Below are 14953 nucleotides of genomic sequence, written 5' to 3' on the forward strand. Positions count from 1 at the left end.
ACAGTCTGAAGCAGACTTCTATTTCTTTTCACCCATGCTCCAGAAGATCTTTCAAAGGTTCAGTTGTAATTGTGTGTTCTGTGCAGGGAGGGTAACAATGAGCATCTTAGCTTGGGCTGCTAAGAGAAAGCACTGTAGACTGGGCAGCTGGAGCAGGACACTTATTTCTCACATTTCTGGAAGGTGAGAAGTCCAAGATCAAAGTGTTGACAGATTTGTTTTCGGTAAGGACTCTTTCTGGCTTGCAGATGTCTGCCTTCTCCCCGTGTCCTCACATGGCATTGGGGCAAGGAGGTGGGGTAGGAAGCAAGTGCTTGTACTCTGGTCTCTCTTCTTCTTCTTGAAAGGGCACTAATCCCATCATAGAGTCCCCACCCTCATGACTTCTTTTAAACCTAATTACCTTCCAAAGACCCCAACTCCAAATACTATCACACTGGAGGTTTGGGCTTCCGCATGTGAATTTCGGAGGAGATCACAAACATTCGGTCCATATTAAGGAGTGAGAGTTTTAGGTATCTATTGCTGTGTAACAAATCTCCCCAGAACTCAGTGGCTCAAAACAACACAATTTTATTGTATCTCAGGATTTTATGGGTCAGGAATTTGAGCAGGGCTCAGCTGGGTAATTACTCTGCTCCAAATGGTATTGACCGGGCTCACTAAATAATAGTCAGTTGGTGACTAGCCTGGTCTGGGGGTCCAGCACGTCTTCAGATGCCTGGTGCCTTGATGGGGATGGTTGATAGGGGGGCATGGGGGTGGAGGCTCCCTGTGCATGTGGTTTTAGAGCCTTTCTACACGGCCTCTCCAGCAGGGTGTCTGAATTTCTTACATGCCACTTTGGGCTCCAAGTGAAATGGAACTACTTGCCAAATAAACTGTAAAAAGAGAGTGGGTTTTAGGGGGAGGTGGTAAGTTTTGGGCATGTTGAGTTTGAGATGTCTGTGAGATGCTGAGGTGGAGATGTTAGTGGATCTGAAGCTTAATGAAGAGGGTTAGGCCACAGGGAGAGATTTGGGAGCCCCTGAGGCCGTCACTAGTGCAAAGCCCTGAGAATAGTTCTCAGAGATGAGGGAGAGAGAGAGTGAGAGGAGAATCTGAAAACTAAACAACATCCATATTTTAAAGGATGGTCCAGAAGGAGAAACCTGCAAAGGAGACTGACCAGGACCATACACAGAAGAAAGAATAGAGTGAGGAGAGATTCTGGAAGCAAGGGTAGTTATACACTTAATAAAGGGGAATGGCTCCAGTTTCAAACATTTGGAAGGAAGGAGGGTCAGAGGACACTATTGCCAAGAGCTTTGACACCAGGAAGACCAGGACGAATCCAGTTCCTGTTGCCTGCTGGTTGTATAACTTTGAGCAAGCTCTTTAACTTAGGCCTCAATTTTTTAATCTGAAAAAATGGGGATACTATCAGTACCTGTGCCATAGGTTTGTTCTTTAAATGCATTAGTCCATATTATCAACATACACCACTGGTCTCTTTACTATTCCATGCTTTAAGAGTTTGTGGAGTCAGTGGATCTAGCAACCAGGAGATCTTTGACCTTAGAACAGTTTGGTGACAATGTTAAATTTATATGGCTTGACAACAAATGTCACAGAGTGGTAAATTCCACTGTAACAAGCTTGAAGGAATTGCATCATTTCCTTTATGATTGCATTTGGTATCCTATTGTACTTTAAAATAAACAGCAGTGAATGTTTTTATAACCTCTGTTGCATTTTTTGACTACTATTTTTTTCTTTAAGTGCAAATTAAGGATTTCTTGGATGTAGAGCAGGTGTTTGAACACAAGTGTCAGGTTGCTGTCCCCCCCATATATTTTTACAAATGAAGTTTTACTGGAACACAGCTACTTCTGTTTGTTTATGCATTACCTGTGGCTGCTTTCGTGCACCAGTGGCAGAGTTGAGTAGTTCTGACAGATCATGTGGACCACAAAGCCTAAAACATTTACTGTCTGGTCTTTTAGGAAAAAAAATGGTGCTTATGCTTTCCTAGGCTTTCTGTTTCTGCCTGTCTCTTACAGTGTTTCTCCTGGCTGTTACTTCTAGGTTACTCATCACTGACAACCTAGAATACAAAAGCAGTTTTGACTGAAGGAGCAAAAATCACTACACAGAAGCAATGAAGGGGTTGTTGGGATTTTTTTTTAGTTTTTTTTTTACATAGATTAATTTACAAAAGGACAAATAACTTTTCCGTGTACGTGATCTATAGATGTTGTTGTTGCTGTGTGTAGTAGGTTTTATTGAAACTGGAGTGGAAACCATGGTTACTGTAGCTACCTAACTAGGGCCTAGTTCTGACTGTTCTACCCAGAGCACTGTTAAGGCTGCATTCATTCTGGTGGCATTCTTAGTTTCCCCAGCGAAGGCCAGAGGGCCCAGAAACGGCATAAACTGGCTAGATGATGCAAAGACTGTTACTCTGAGGCTTTACCAGGTGAGATGTGAGAGTCAGGCCATCTTTCCAGGGCTTTCTGAGAAGTGGTTGGGTTTTAGATCTGGTGACTCCAAAGGGAAAAAACAATCTTTATTTGGGAGGAGGCACATTCATGATTGTTTAAAGCCCCATTGGTTATTTAATACACCTCTCTGGGCTACAGATTACTCTTGTCTAGGATGCCAAGGGTCTTGAGAAAGATAGCAGAGAGGTGTGTAATTTATTCTATAATCATAGGCTAAATCAGTTTCAACAGAAGCCCAACATTTTTTTTTTTTTTAATAGGTATGATTTTTATTTTTGTTTAAAGTATTACAGATGTCCCTTTTTCTCCCCAATGACCCATTCCCCCCGTTCCTTCCCCCTCCCCAGTCACTCTCCCCACCATTGTCCGTGTCCTTGGGTTGTGCATATATGAACATAAATTCTTTGGTTACTCTCTCCCGCTCCCCCCCCCGACATTTTGTCAGTCTCAACTATGAGAAGTTCAACATTTGAAGATAACTTATATTGTTTACTTTTGGGAGCTTGTGTATGTATGTGTGTGTGTGCGTGCATGCACAGCTACTGAATTAAAAATCAATCTACTTAGTCACCAATAATTACCACTTCACGCCCACCTTCCTTTTCCTCAAACAAGCCAAAATTAGAAAGTACAAAATAACTGCACTATGTCTCTGAAAGGGCAGAGAAAAATGATCTCTCAGGGCTAAGTTCCGCTGGGCCGAGCAAAATTAAAAAGGAAGAAACATTTACTGGCAATGTTCTCATCCTTCAGGGCCATAGAATGTGGAAGATGAGAGCTGAAGGAATCGTAGGGCTCCCTGTCCCCCAAGATCACAGATAAGGAAATCAGGGCCTGGAGGCTTTATCATCGCTCTGCTTTCCACCCCTTTGTGTGGCTTCCTTCCATTCCTCTTTTTCTTCAAGCTGCTGTCAATCAAAATACATTTGTCCTAAGTGGCTTGAAATGTTGTCAGGCTAGATTGTCAAAACTAAAGCCTGGTTAAACTGGGACTTCTCGCAGGGGACTGCAGTGACCAGGGTTCAAACCTAAAGCAAAAGGAGTAAACCTTTACTGAAGGAAGGACCTTCAATATCAGGAGGGCAGTTTCTGGTGGAGAGTTGGGGAGACTGTCTTAGGCCCAGTTCCCAGAAAACAGATTCTGAGATGAAAATTCCAGGTTTATTAGGCAATGTTCCCAGGAAAAGACTCGTAGGAGAGTTGGATGGGACAGGGGAGCCAAGGAGTCCATGCGAGTGTGTGGTGTCAGGCAGCCATGCAGAGGTGACGTGGGCTCAGTCCCACAGATTAGCTCTGGAGCAGTGTGGGTCCTGCCTTAGAGTGTCCTGGCCGCAGGACAAGGACCGGAGGTGTCCATCCTTCCACACGTGTCAGTTATTAAATTGCTGCCCTCTGGGGGTTGGTGCTAGTGGGGTCTCAGTTCTCCACCCTTCAATGGACCCCAATAAAGGAGTCAGACTACAACTAAGGGGAGAGCTGCCTGAGGGGACCCGGCAGAGCCCTGACAGTACCTCTGCAGATACCTTCCTGACACCTTCACATCATGCTGTGGGCACATCCTCCGCTTCCTCTCACTCCCGGGCTCATTAGGTAGAATCAGCGGTTGGGTCTCAGCTTCCATAGTCTTTGGAATTTTTATTCTAAATGAGAGTTGAGGAAACGAAGGTTTCAGTCTCAGTAAACCAAGCACAAAATCAGAATTTTGGGTTGGCAGACTTTCTTTTCTGCTTCTCTTGGGGAGTATCAGTTTCCAGTAAGGGAACAAAATAGCATATATTCCAAGTGGCAATAGAAAGGAAAATAGAAATGCAATAAATGTTCTAAGCCTTATCTCTAATTACCAAGTACATCACGGTGGTTATTTTCTCCCAGACTTGACTTCATTGCCCAACTCATTACTCTAACAGGAAGAATGAAAAAAGGCAGGAGAATTGTCTGTCCATGTAAAGCAGAGGGAAGGTGGGGGGTGGGGGGGGGGTGACAGGAAGAGAATGACAGAGGTGGGCTCATCAAGGGGCCAGTGAACCAGCCCAGGGGGCCCTCTCAGTGAATGTGAAGAAATGGGAACAGCTGGGGTGTATAGAGCCTTCACTATGCTCCAAGCTCTGTTCTGAGGGCTTCTTAGTGAATTAACCCTTTAAACTTCACAATGATGCTGTAAGTGAGGAAACAGAGGAACTTGTTGGAGGTCACACCACTAGTAAGTGGCAGAGCTGGGCTTTGAATCCAGGCCTCTGGCTCCCGAGTTGGCTATGGCTTTCTTAGTAATAATTCCTACTCCTCTGTGGCAGACAGAGCCAGCCCACCATGGCACTCCTTTTCACCGAGCCTTCACCCGGCCTTAGAACCCTCCTTGTAGCCCTGGGAGACTGCCACCAGTTAACCGGTATGGACACACAAAATGAAACTTACCTTCATCCCTGGAGGCAGAGAAAGGGTGGAGGGGTAGGTTGAAGCTAGGCTGAGAAGGCCTAAGGAGTTCAAAGGATGCCAGGCAAAGGAGAATTCAGAAAACATGTTTATATTTCAGACTTTATTGGCAAAATGACTGGTGATTTTCCTCTGCGAAATAGTAGCAATAGATATTGATCTCTGGCTGCTGTTATTTGTTTTCTCGCCTTAGTTCTAAATTATTCTATTTATTTCTAGAAAAGTAATTTCATCACCAGACATCCTTTTATTATTCTCAGGGAGCCCCATATATTGGAAGATGTGGTCAACCAATTAAATTGGACTTAAGTAACAACAGCATCAGCAAACAAGCATTTATCATTTTCCACATGCCAGCCACCGTTTAAGTGTCTTATCTTTTAAAAATTTTTTACTTTTTATATAGTGAAACATATTTTATGTTTATTAACTTTTAAAATTCTTACAACAACCCTACGAGGTAGGTACTATGACCATTCCCATTTTATAGTTGTGGAAATTGAGACACAGAGACGTTAAACATTTTTGCATAAGGTTATATAGCCAGTAAGTGGTAAAATCAATACACTTTCCATTCTCCCATTGTAACTGTGTAAAGAGCAAGCATAACTTCTGATTAGAAGGAGTGTGTGTGTGTGGGGGGGGGGGATGGAGAGTTATTGTTTAATAGGCATAGAGTTTGAATTTTAAAAGGTGAAAACATTCAGGAGGTGGATGGATGGTGGTGATGGTAACACACCATTATGAACATATTTAATACCACTAAGTTGTATGCTTTAAAATGGTTAAGATGGTGAATTACATGTTATGTGTATTTTACCACAATAAAAAAATTGGGGGGAAAAAAGATAACCAGGGTTCCCCAAATGAGTTGATATAATTTTGGCCATATGCAAAGAAACTTGCTATTCTAGTTTGTCTGTGCAATGTGTCAGGAGGAAATGCGTGCTTCTCTTTTAGATTCTTCCTGGTGTCGAAAGCATGAAAAGACCCCCATTCTTGTTTCTCAAGACCACAGAGCTCTGACACTCTGATGGAAACTACTGATTTGACCACTCAATTTTTCAGTTCCCGGTGAAAGAGAGAATGTTCGTTGTGGAGGGTGATACTTTTTAGAGTGAGCTGGCCCATCGGGAGGCTGCACAGCAAGGTTAGGGGCCTGCGCTCTGGAATTCCACTGCACCCTACCTTCACCAGTTATTTGCTGGGTGACCTTAGGCAAGTTGTTTAACATCCTGATTTCTCATCTGTAAATGGGGTGGTAGTGATGGTCTGTGGAGACTCTTGGAATAGTACCTGGCACTGGGGGAGCACTCAGCTCTTGTTAAACTTTATGGTTATGCATTACATCAAACAATAGTGATAATACAGAACCGTGGGGCTTATTGGCTGACACAGATGAGAGGGAGTAAGGTGTAAGTGCTCAACTGATGATAAACTTCCTCTTCTTTCCTCTCTAGTTCCAAGCAGGGTGGAGGGTGACCCATAAGTGAGGACTCTCAGACCTCTTAGTGGATACCCAATGGTACCCCTCTTATTGTCTTTATAAACTACAGGTGTATAAAGTGATGCTTCTTGACATTCCCTATATGGCTTCAGGGACATCATGTGATATCGAAAGCTGCTCAGATCTCAACATGGTAAAGTGACCATCACACATGGTGTGGACAGTGCTGGCTGCCGGGGCCTGCATGGAGTCTGCCTCAAACACCTGTCCATAACACGATTCTGGGCTACCCAGGTCTTTGAGCTCCTTTGTTTTGTGATGGAGCCGATCTTCCTTCTTGGTGACCTCAGGCCTCTGAAATGAAATATATATATATATACTTAATATATCTTTATTGATTTCAGAGAGAGGAAAGGAGAGGGAGAGAGAGTAATAGAAACTTCAATGATGAGAGTCATTGATCCGCTCCAGCCCGCAACCCAGGCATGTGCCCTGACTGGGAATCGAACCCTGATCGCCTGGATCCTAGGTCGATGCTCAACTGCTGAGCCACGCCTGGCTGGGCTGAAATGAAATATTAAAAATCACTTTTCCTCCCTACTTCAAAGGAAGAATTGGCTCTGTGTGTGACAGAGCTAATGCTGCCTGGCCCACTGTTAACCTGAGAGGAGGCCGCCTCAGGGAAGAGAGGCAAGGTGCTGATGCTGTCTTGGACTCTTTGAGGTCATAGATGTCAAAGTCTTTAGCCATCTGTGGCTTGCCCAGAGCAATGGAGCTCAAAGAATTACCTAGGGGTCAGCTAGAGCCACTAGAACATCCATTTAAGTGCATGTTCTCTCTCGTCTCTCCCAGCAGCTGTATGACTCAATACTACTCAGCAAATATGAATTCTCTGCAGTTTATACCCTGACCTATGGTATTATTGTTGCCCAATTGTTCATGTGGATCTCCAGAGGTAGAACCCTGAGGAATATCTATAGGAACCAAGGCTGTACTTTGGAAAAAGAAATTCCTTTATTAAATTCTTTTGGTTAAGTATGCATTATATGGTCCAGTCATTTGACCCACAATCTCTTTTTTTCTCCCCAGCACTGGCTTGAACCTAACAAGTCCATCTCCAAGCAAATGAAATGTAAGTGTCAATCTGTGGGTTTCACCTTTGCTATGAAGTAGCCAAAGATAGATTCTGTTTCTTGACAGAGTCTTTCCTGGCAGGGAAGAAATTGCTTTAGTGGAAGATCTGTGGGTGGGGCTTCTCTCTCCCAGGGACAGCTCTGTGACCTGTCTCTTATTTGCTGGCCTTGGGCCTCCTTGCAGTCACTGTTCCCATAGCCTCTTGTGTCTCTCCCTCTCCACCATCTTATCCTCATATTCCATGTTTGAGCAGGAAAACTGGGTTATATGGTTAAATATCTGTTTAACATAATCACCAGGTGCCTGACTTCTTCTGATTGTGGGGTTGCTAGTAAATGGTTCAGGGTTGGAGGTGCAGTCTTGGGAGTGGTGTATTTTGAAACTAAAATCTTGCTGTAACTTTACTGAAGAGTGTGTTGCTCTTTTCTATCCCTCGAACTCCCTAAGATAAATATATTTTTTATGAGTAATTGCTTTCAAGCTCTGGTGTTCTGATGTGCCCTTTTAAATTTTTTATTTTTCCCCCTGATGAGCTCTTGGAGAAGTCAGTTTGGAAAGCCTCTCTCTGGACTATCTGATTGTCCACTTGAGGCATTGTGACGAGGATGGTGACTGGTGGTCCTGGGTGGGCATGATGTTTTGTCCTGGTCGCCCTTGCAAGGCTGCAGCCAACGTGCTTTTATTTAGGGTTTGGAGGAGAGCTTCTGAAATGCACCTCAGAAACCCATTGCCTGCCCTGAAACCCATTTATCCCTCCGTGCCAACTTTCCCGGGGCTCTGAAACGTGGGTGATAAATCAGCTTCTCATCAGAGATCAGGTTAGCACATATTATGTCGCTTGTCATTCAGAGGATTCTTTATTTTTCCAAATATGAAGAAATTATTCTGGGCAGGGTTTTAAGTGGGAGAAGGAAGAAACTGAGCGTGGATGGCACACTAGCAACCAACATATTTATCCTAATTCTCTTTTCCTCCCTCCCCCTCTCTCCCTTCCTTTTCCTTCCCCCTTCCCTCTCCCATCTCTCAAGAGTAAATTGTCTGGCCAGTGCAAGAAAGACAGCCAGACAGACAGCTAACGCCTATGGCTGGTGTGAGCAGTGGGTGCTGCAGGGAGATGGTAGGAAAGCTGTGTGAGATGAAAGCGGACAGCAGAGAGCATAGGAGATCCAGAGAGGTCAGGCTGTTGGGACGAAGCTGGAAGAGTTGGGATGAGCATCTGATAATAAGTATCAGAGCAGAGGCACCAGGAAGCTCTGGAAAGAATGACTGGCAGGAAAATGAGAATGAAATAACATGTCTGAGAAGAAAATAGCTGATGCCTAGCTTTTATCCCTTGACTACTAAGTTTTGATATTTTTGTTTACATAGTTTAAAATCCTTAGACAGTTTCCAAGGAAAACTTATTTATAGTAAATAGTTCTTTGACTTTGGTTCTTAGGTGTCATGAAATATTTTCCTTAGGCTGCACACAATTTTGAAACATAAATCTGTCTCTAAAGTAAGATGTATTTCAACACTTAATAGAAGAAAACATTTAAAACTTGTGAAGAATTTGCTGCTTAAGAGCTTTCTCTCTAACCATTAGTAAATCTGAACAACCAACTCAAAATTTATTATGTTTAATAAAAGTGGTATAAAGATTGACATATGACTACTGGCCAATTTCAATTTAATGACAAATGGAATCTGAATCTGGAGAAAAGAATTGTGTAGAATTCAACATCTAAACTGGACGCGGTGACTCACTGAGTCTGGGAACGGTCAAGGGCCTTCTTACCTGTCACCCAGCCTCCTGTAGTAAGGACGTTAGTGAAGAATATTTGTATAATTTTCTCAAGATCACAAACCTGATTTTGTTGTTTTGATGTCTGTTAGTATCAAGAATTTCTGTGCTCTTATCCATATGTTCTGGAAACATGAACTTTAATGTAAATTAGAAAAAAATCAAACTAGGGCTTATAAAATATTAACTCAGAGAAACTGGGTCCAACCCCTGGGACTCATTCATGAATTTATCCAGAGGATCTGTGCAGAGCCCTGGATGGCTTCCAGCGTGGCGTGGGCCTGCCTTTTAGCCCTGCCTGCCTCTGAGTGGGCAGCGAGGGCATAATTCCCTGGAGGAATAGTTTCTCCCGTTCCCATCTCACTCATTAGAGCGATGCCCGACTTTCAGGTCATTTGCTCTGACCTGATTAAGATCCCTCTGACTGTGGGTGTTCCCAGGTCTGGCTGAAGATCAGCTGTCCTGATTAGCAAACTCTTTACAAAGGCATTATTCTTACTAAAAATCACTTTTAATAATATCATGTTTATGGGTTTTTTTAACAGTTCAGAAAAGTTTAAAATGGAAACCACATTTCCTTTCTTCTCACCATTATATCTCCAAGCCCACCCCAAAGAAATAACTATTGTTAGCAGTGTTTTACGTGTCCCTCTAGGAATTTTTTTACATTATATAAGCTCCCCCAACAGATGTAAAGCCTTTATCAACAAAAATGAAGTAAATCTCTCTCAAGTCTTCTTCACCTTGTTGTTTTCTTAATATTTTTAGAGATTTTTCCATATCTGTGATAGATGATTGGCTTCATTTAAAAAATGGTTTTCTGATAGTTAATTGTATGCATGTATGTCATTTATTTATTAATGGACATCAAGGTTGCTTCTGGTCTTCTGCTGTTATAAATTGTGCTACAATAAACATGCTTGAATGTACATTTTTGCACCTTGAACATCTGTACTAGGAAGCCCTAGAAGTGGAATTGTCGGATCAAAAAGTATACACATTTTACATTTTCTTAGTGATCAATGGCCATTCAAACAGCTTATAATAATTTATTCCTACTAATGTTATGTAAGAGTGCTTGTTTCCCTAAATATTGTTGAAAATGGGTACGATCAAACTTATTTCTAGGGTGAGCTTTTCCTCTTTTCTCCCCAGAATGGCATCATGAGGCAGGAAAGCTTACGTACCCCCTGGCCGCAAGGGTGATGTCTCTCTTGTGCGCAGTCCTCTGAGTCCTTACCTGGTGCAGCTCATGTGATGTGGCCTTTGGTCGTTGGCCCCTTTCCCCACTCATCCTCTCTGGAGGTAACTGGTCTTACCCGCCTTTGAGTGTGCACTGGAGTGCGCTGCTGAGCCCTGTGGCTTCTGCCATGGTCTTGACCTGCAGGTCTGTGGGCGCTGCCTCTTGTGGTCCCCACTCCAGGTCTCCTCACCGGTTGACTCCCCACCATTCTGTGTTCACCACTGGGACAGGTAGAAACTGCTCTTCTGTGCCCCACTTGAGTCTCAGGGACACTCGTGTACTCTAGCTAAGGTTCCCTCTCTGCTTAAACACACCCTGCTGCCATTTCTGCAGTATTGTCCAAAGTCCCAGACACAACACTTTCCCTAAGGGACTCTAAGATTTCTTTGGCCCCTACCCTGCACTCTGTGAGCCCAGTCCAGGGCGCTGAGGGATGCTGGATTCCTTCTCAGAGCTCCACGGGACGCCTTCCTGTTGTCTTCTCTGGATCTCTCCAAGCTCTCCACCTGCCTTCCTCCCCCCCGCCCCACAACTAATAGTGGCTTTTGTCATTGGATACTAGGTTAATATCCTAAAATGATAGCTTTCTTACATAAGCAATAACTTGTTTATCAACTATAATGGGAAAAGGTGCTATTATTTACAACAGCAATAACAAGTAAAAACAAATTTCTTGTAAATAAATGTAACAAGAAGTGTTCAAGATCTATACAGATAAAACCATGAAGTTTTACTGTGGAGTTACCGTAGAGGAGATTTAAAAAGAGCTCAATAAATGGAGACTTCTCATGTTTCTGGTTGATGTTGTTAAAGTCAATTCTTCACAAATTAATATATATATATTCAATAATTTTCAAATCAAAATTTCAATGAGGTTCTTTATGGCATAAAACAAACTGATTCTAAGGCTCATTGGCAAAAGAAAATGCTCAAGACCAGCCAGTAAATACAGGGAGGGGCAAAAATAGGTTTACAGTTGTGAGTATGCAAAAGAGAGTATAGTCTTTATCATCCTTTATTAATTGTTGTATTATTTCTCATATGAACAACTGTAAACCTACCTTTGCCCCACCCTGTATGTAAGGAACGATAGGGTCCTTGTTTTATTAAATATCAAATCAAGGCCTATGAGTCATAGTAATTAAAAGAGGCCTAGTGACAGACACACAGCAATTAAGATAGACCCAGAAAAAGGAAAAAAAAATCAGTGGAACAAAAAAAGTCCCAAATTCAGCCTTTATGAGAATGTGGTTATGATAAGGTTGTATTTCAGGTCAGAGGCAGGAAGACTGATTAGTCAAGGCAGGATTTCAGGCATCCTTTCCTGGGAGGGAAAAGCTAAGGGCATACCTCGGACCACACATAAGATTAATTCTGGATGAATTCAGGAGCCCAGGACATTTAACAACCTATAGAAATTTCAGGTAAAAATTTAGGAGTGTTTCTTTATAACTGTGGAGGAGCACATGACTTCCTAAGGAAACCTGAAACCCCGAAGCAGCAAAACAAAATTCTGACAGATTTGTGCAAAAATTGAACGTTTGTACCAGAATATTTGGCTTGTTCACTGCGTAGAGTAGATTTTCAGTAGATATTTGTCAAATTAATGACTATAAAATGAATTATAAACAAGTTAAAACACAAGCAAAATAATGGGAAGAGCACTTGCTAAAAATAGAACAGGGACTAATATGCAGAATACATTAAGTGAGGTGCTGTGGACCCAGAGATAAACAACTCAGTAGAGAAATGTGAAAATACACATCGAAGGGATAAAAATAAACGGCTAACAAACTCATAGACAGATGCTCAGTATCATTAGTAACAGGAAAAAGCAAATTAAAACAAGATATTTTTGTTTATTATACTGAGAAAACGGTAAGCATTTTAATATCCAGTCGCTGCAGATGAGGGTATCGCTGCTGATGGGAATGCATGCGTGGGTAGAGCTATTTGAGAGGGAAGTCTGGCTGGATCTTTCAAGATTAAAAATGCCTCTATGTCTTGATCCCACAAGGTAATATCTATGAATCTATGTAGAGCAAAATTTATTCCAGCACAGGTATATATTTTGCAAGGATGGCCATTGCAACATTGCCTATAACATTGAGAGCTGGAAGCAATAAAAGGCCCAGCAATTTTGGCAAGGCTAAATAAATTATGAGGGATACCTGCCGTCATCAAAAGGAACGAGGCAGACATATTTCTCACACTGAACGATGTATTAGATATATCTTAGAGTTTTTAAAAAAGCAAGGAAAAATAACACATATAGAATGATCCATTTATATGAATATAAACAGATTATTTATATGAATATAAAAGTGCCTAGACGTGCTGCCAAGATGTGTAGTAACTTTGGCTCCCCCTGGGGAAGGGAGTGGGGTGGAGGGAAGCGAGGAGCTCACATTTTATCATCTATAGTTATATTTTACTCAGGTATTTTACAATGAGAATATTTTCATATATCACTTGGTAATAAGAAAGAGAAAGTAAAAAGAGAGAGGGCTTTATGCAGAAATAAAGAAAAAGAAAGAAAGAAAGGGGAAAGAAAAAAAGGGAGGAAAGAACTGAGTGCATTATGCATCGAGCATGGGCTGTGAAAATAGAGACCTCGATGAGGGAGAGCCATTCCCCAGGGGCTCTGCTTAATCCTGGCTGGTGCCTGACTAGCCCAGCAGGGTGGTGGAGATCTTCTTGCTCTAGTTACCAAGCACCCTGAAGGCACGGGGTGCTTGGAAATGGCTTCTGCCTGCAAAGCAGGGTGGGAGGACCTCCAGCCTCTGCACAGTGCGTGGTTCCTCTTGGCCATAAGAGCAATGTTGAGTCAAGTTGCTGGCTGCTGGCTGTAGTGTTTCCTTCCTGAAGTTATGATGGCTCTTCCTGGAAGCTTGTAATTTCTGTCTCTGGTGGTAATATTTGTGAAGTTTCATGTTTTGTGGCCTGTCTTAGCTTTCCAGCATCCCTTGGAGCTAATTGAATGATCGTTCCTCCTGCTGCTGAATGATTTCGTCAATAGGAACATACCTTCGGTAGCACCGAGAATAGCAGCAGTGCGGCTTTTGCTCTGGTGCAAGGATCAGGAGGAGAAAGGCCACAGGTCCCATATTCATGAGGCCAGTTTGGATGCTCGACTCCCAACTCTGTTTTTCCATTACTCCCCTTGCTGAGTATATTAGTTTCCTAAGGCTGGGTGGGGAGCTGAAAATAATAGAAATTTATTCTCTCACAGTTCTGGAAACTAGGAGTTTGAAATCAAGGGGTCAGCTGAGCCATGCTCCCTCCTTGCCTCTCCTAGCTGTTTTTTTCTTGGTCAAATCATCCTGTTGCTATAAATTATTTACATATTTCTGGAGGGAAAAATCCACTAGAATCAAATCACTTTTTCTAGCCCTATTTCTGCCTCCTAATTTTAAAGCAAACACCTTAATCTAGCATCTTGCACCTGTTCATTTTCTTAAAATTTTTTAAAAATTGAGGCATAATTCACATACATATTAGTTTCAGGTGTAACAACATGGTGAATTGATATTTGCATATTTTGCAAAATGATCTTTACAATAAGTCTGGTTAACGTCCGTCACCATATAGTTACACATTTTTTTTCTTGTGATGAAAATTTTTAAGATCTATTCTCTTAGCAACTTTCAAATGTGAAGACAGTATTGTTAACTGTAGTCAGCATGCCGTGTATTACATCCCCAGGAATTATTTATTTTATAACTGGAAGTTTGTACCTTTTGACCCCCTTCACCCATTTCACCCACCCCTAACGCCTGCCTCTGGCAACCACCAATCTGTTCTCTGTATCTATGAGCTTGGTTTTGTTTGGTTCCACATATAAGTGAGATAATACAGTACTTGTCTTTCTCTGTCTGGCTTATTTCACTAGAATAATGTCCTCAGGGCCCATCTGTGTTGTCGCAAATGGCAAGATTTCATCCTTTTGTACGGCTGAATAATATTTCATTGTATGTATATATTACATTTTCTTTATCCATTCATCCATTGGTGGACACATAGGTTGTCCCCAGGTCTTAAACAATGCTGCAGTAAACATGGAGGTGCTTACATTTTTTCAAGTTAGTGTTTTCATTTTCTTCTGTTAAATATCCTGAATTGGAATTGCTGGATCAATGGTAGTTCTGTTTTTAAATTTTTGAGGATTCTCCATACTTTTTTTATAGTGGCTGCACCAATTTACATTTCCACCAGCGGTCCACAGGGGTTTCCTTTTCTCTACATTCTCACCATCGCTTATTTCTCTCTTCTAGCTTTTGGTGTTGCTGGCCGTCCTGGGCATTCCTTCCTTGGCTTGTAGCTGCATCACTCCAATTGCTGCCTTTATCTTCACGTTGCCTTCTCTCTGTGTCCAAGTTTTCTCCTCCTTTCTCTTATAAAGATCAGTCATTGGATTTAGGGACCACCCTGAC

The 14953-nt window shown here is 42.2% G+C and overlaps 1 protein-coding gene across 2 annotated transcripts in view; it reads left to right on the forward strand.

The window, feature by feature from the left end:
- FRMD3 (FERM domain containing 3) overlaps positions 1-14953 on the forward strand; it is a 202248-nt gene that overhangs the window by 103293 nt on the left and 84002 nt on the right. For both annotated transcript variants that reach the window (XM_081152115.1, XM_081152114.1), the window contains exon 3: positions 7450-7492. In XM_081152115.1, coding sequence (XP_081008241.1) covers positions 7450-7492 — 43 coding nt within the window. The remainder of the gene's footprint in view (positions 1-7449; positions 7493-14953) is intronic.

The sequence above is a fragment of the Miniopterus schreibersii genome (genome assembly GCF_964146895.1).
Source record: "Miniopterus schreibersii genome assembly, chromosome: 11".
Taxonomy (NCBI): Eukaryota; Metazoa; Chordata; class Mammalia; order Chiroptera; family Miniopteridae; genus Miniopterus; species Miniopterus schreibersii.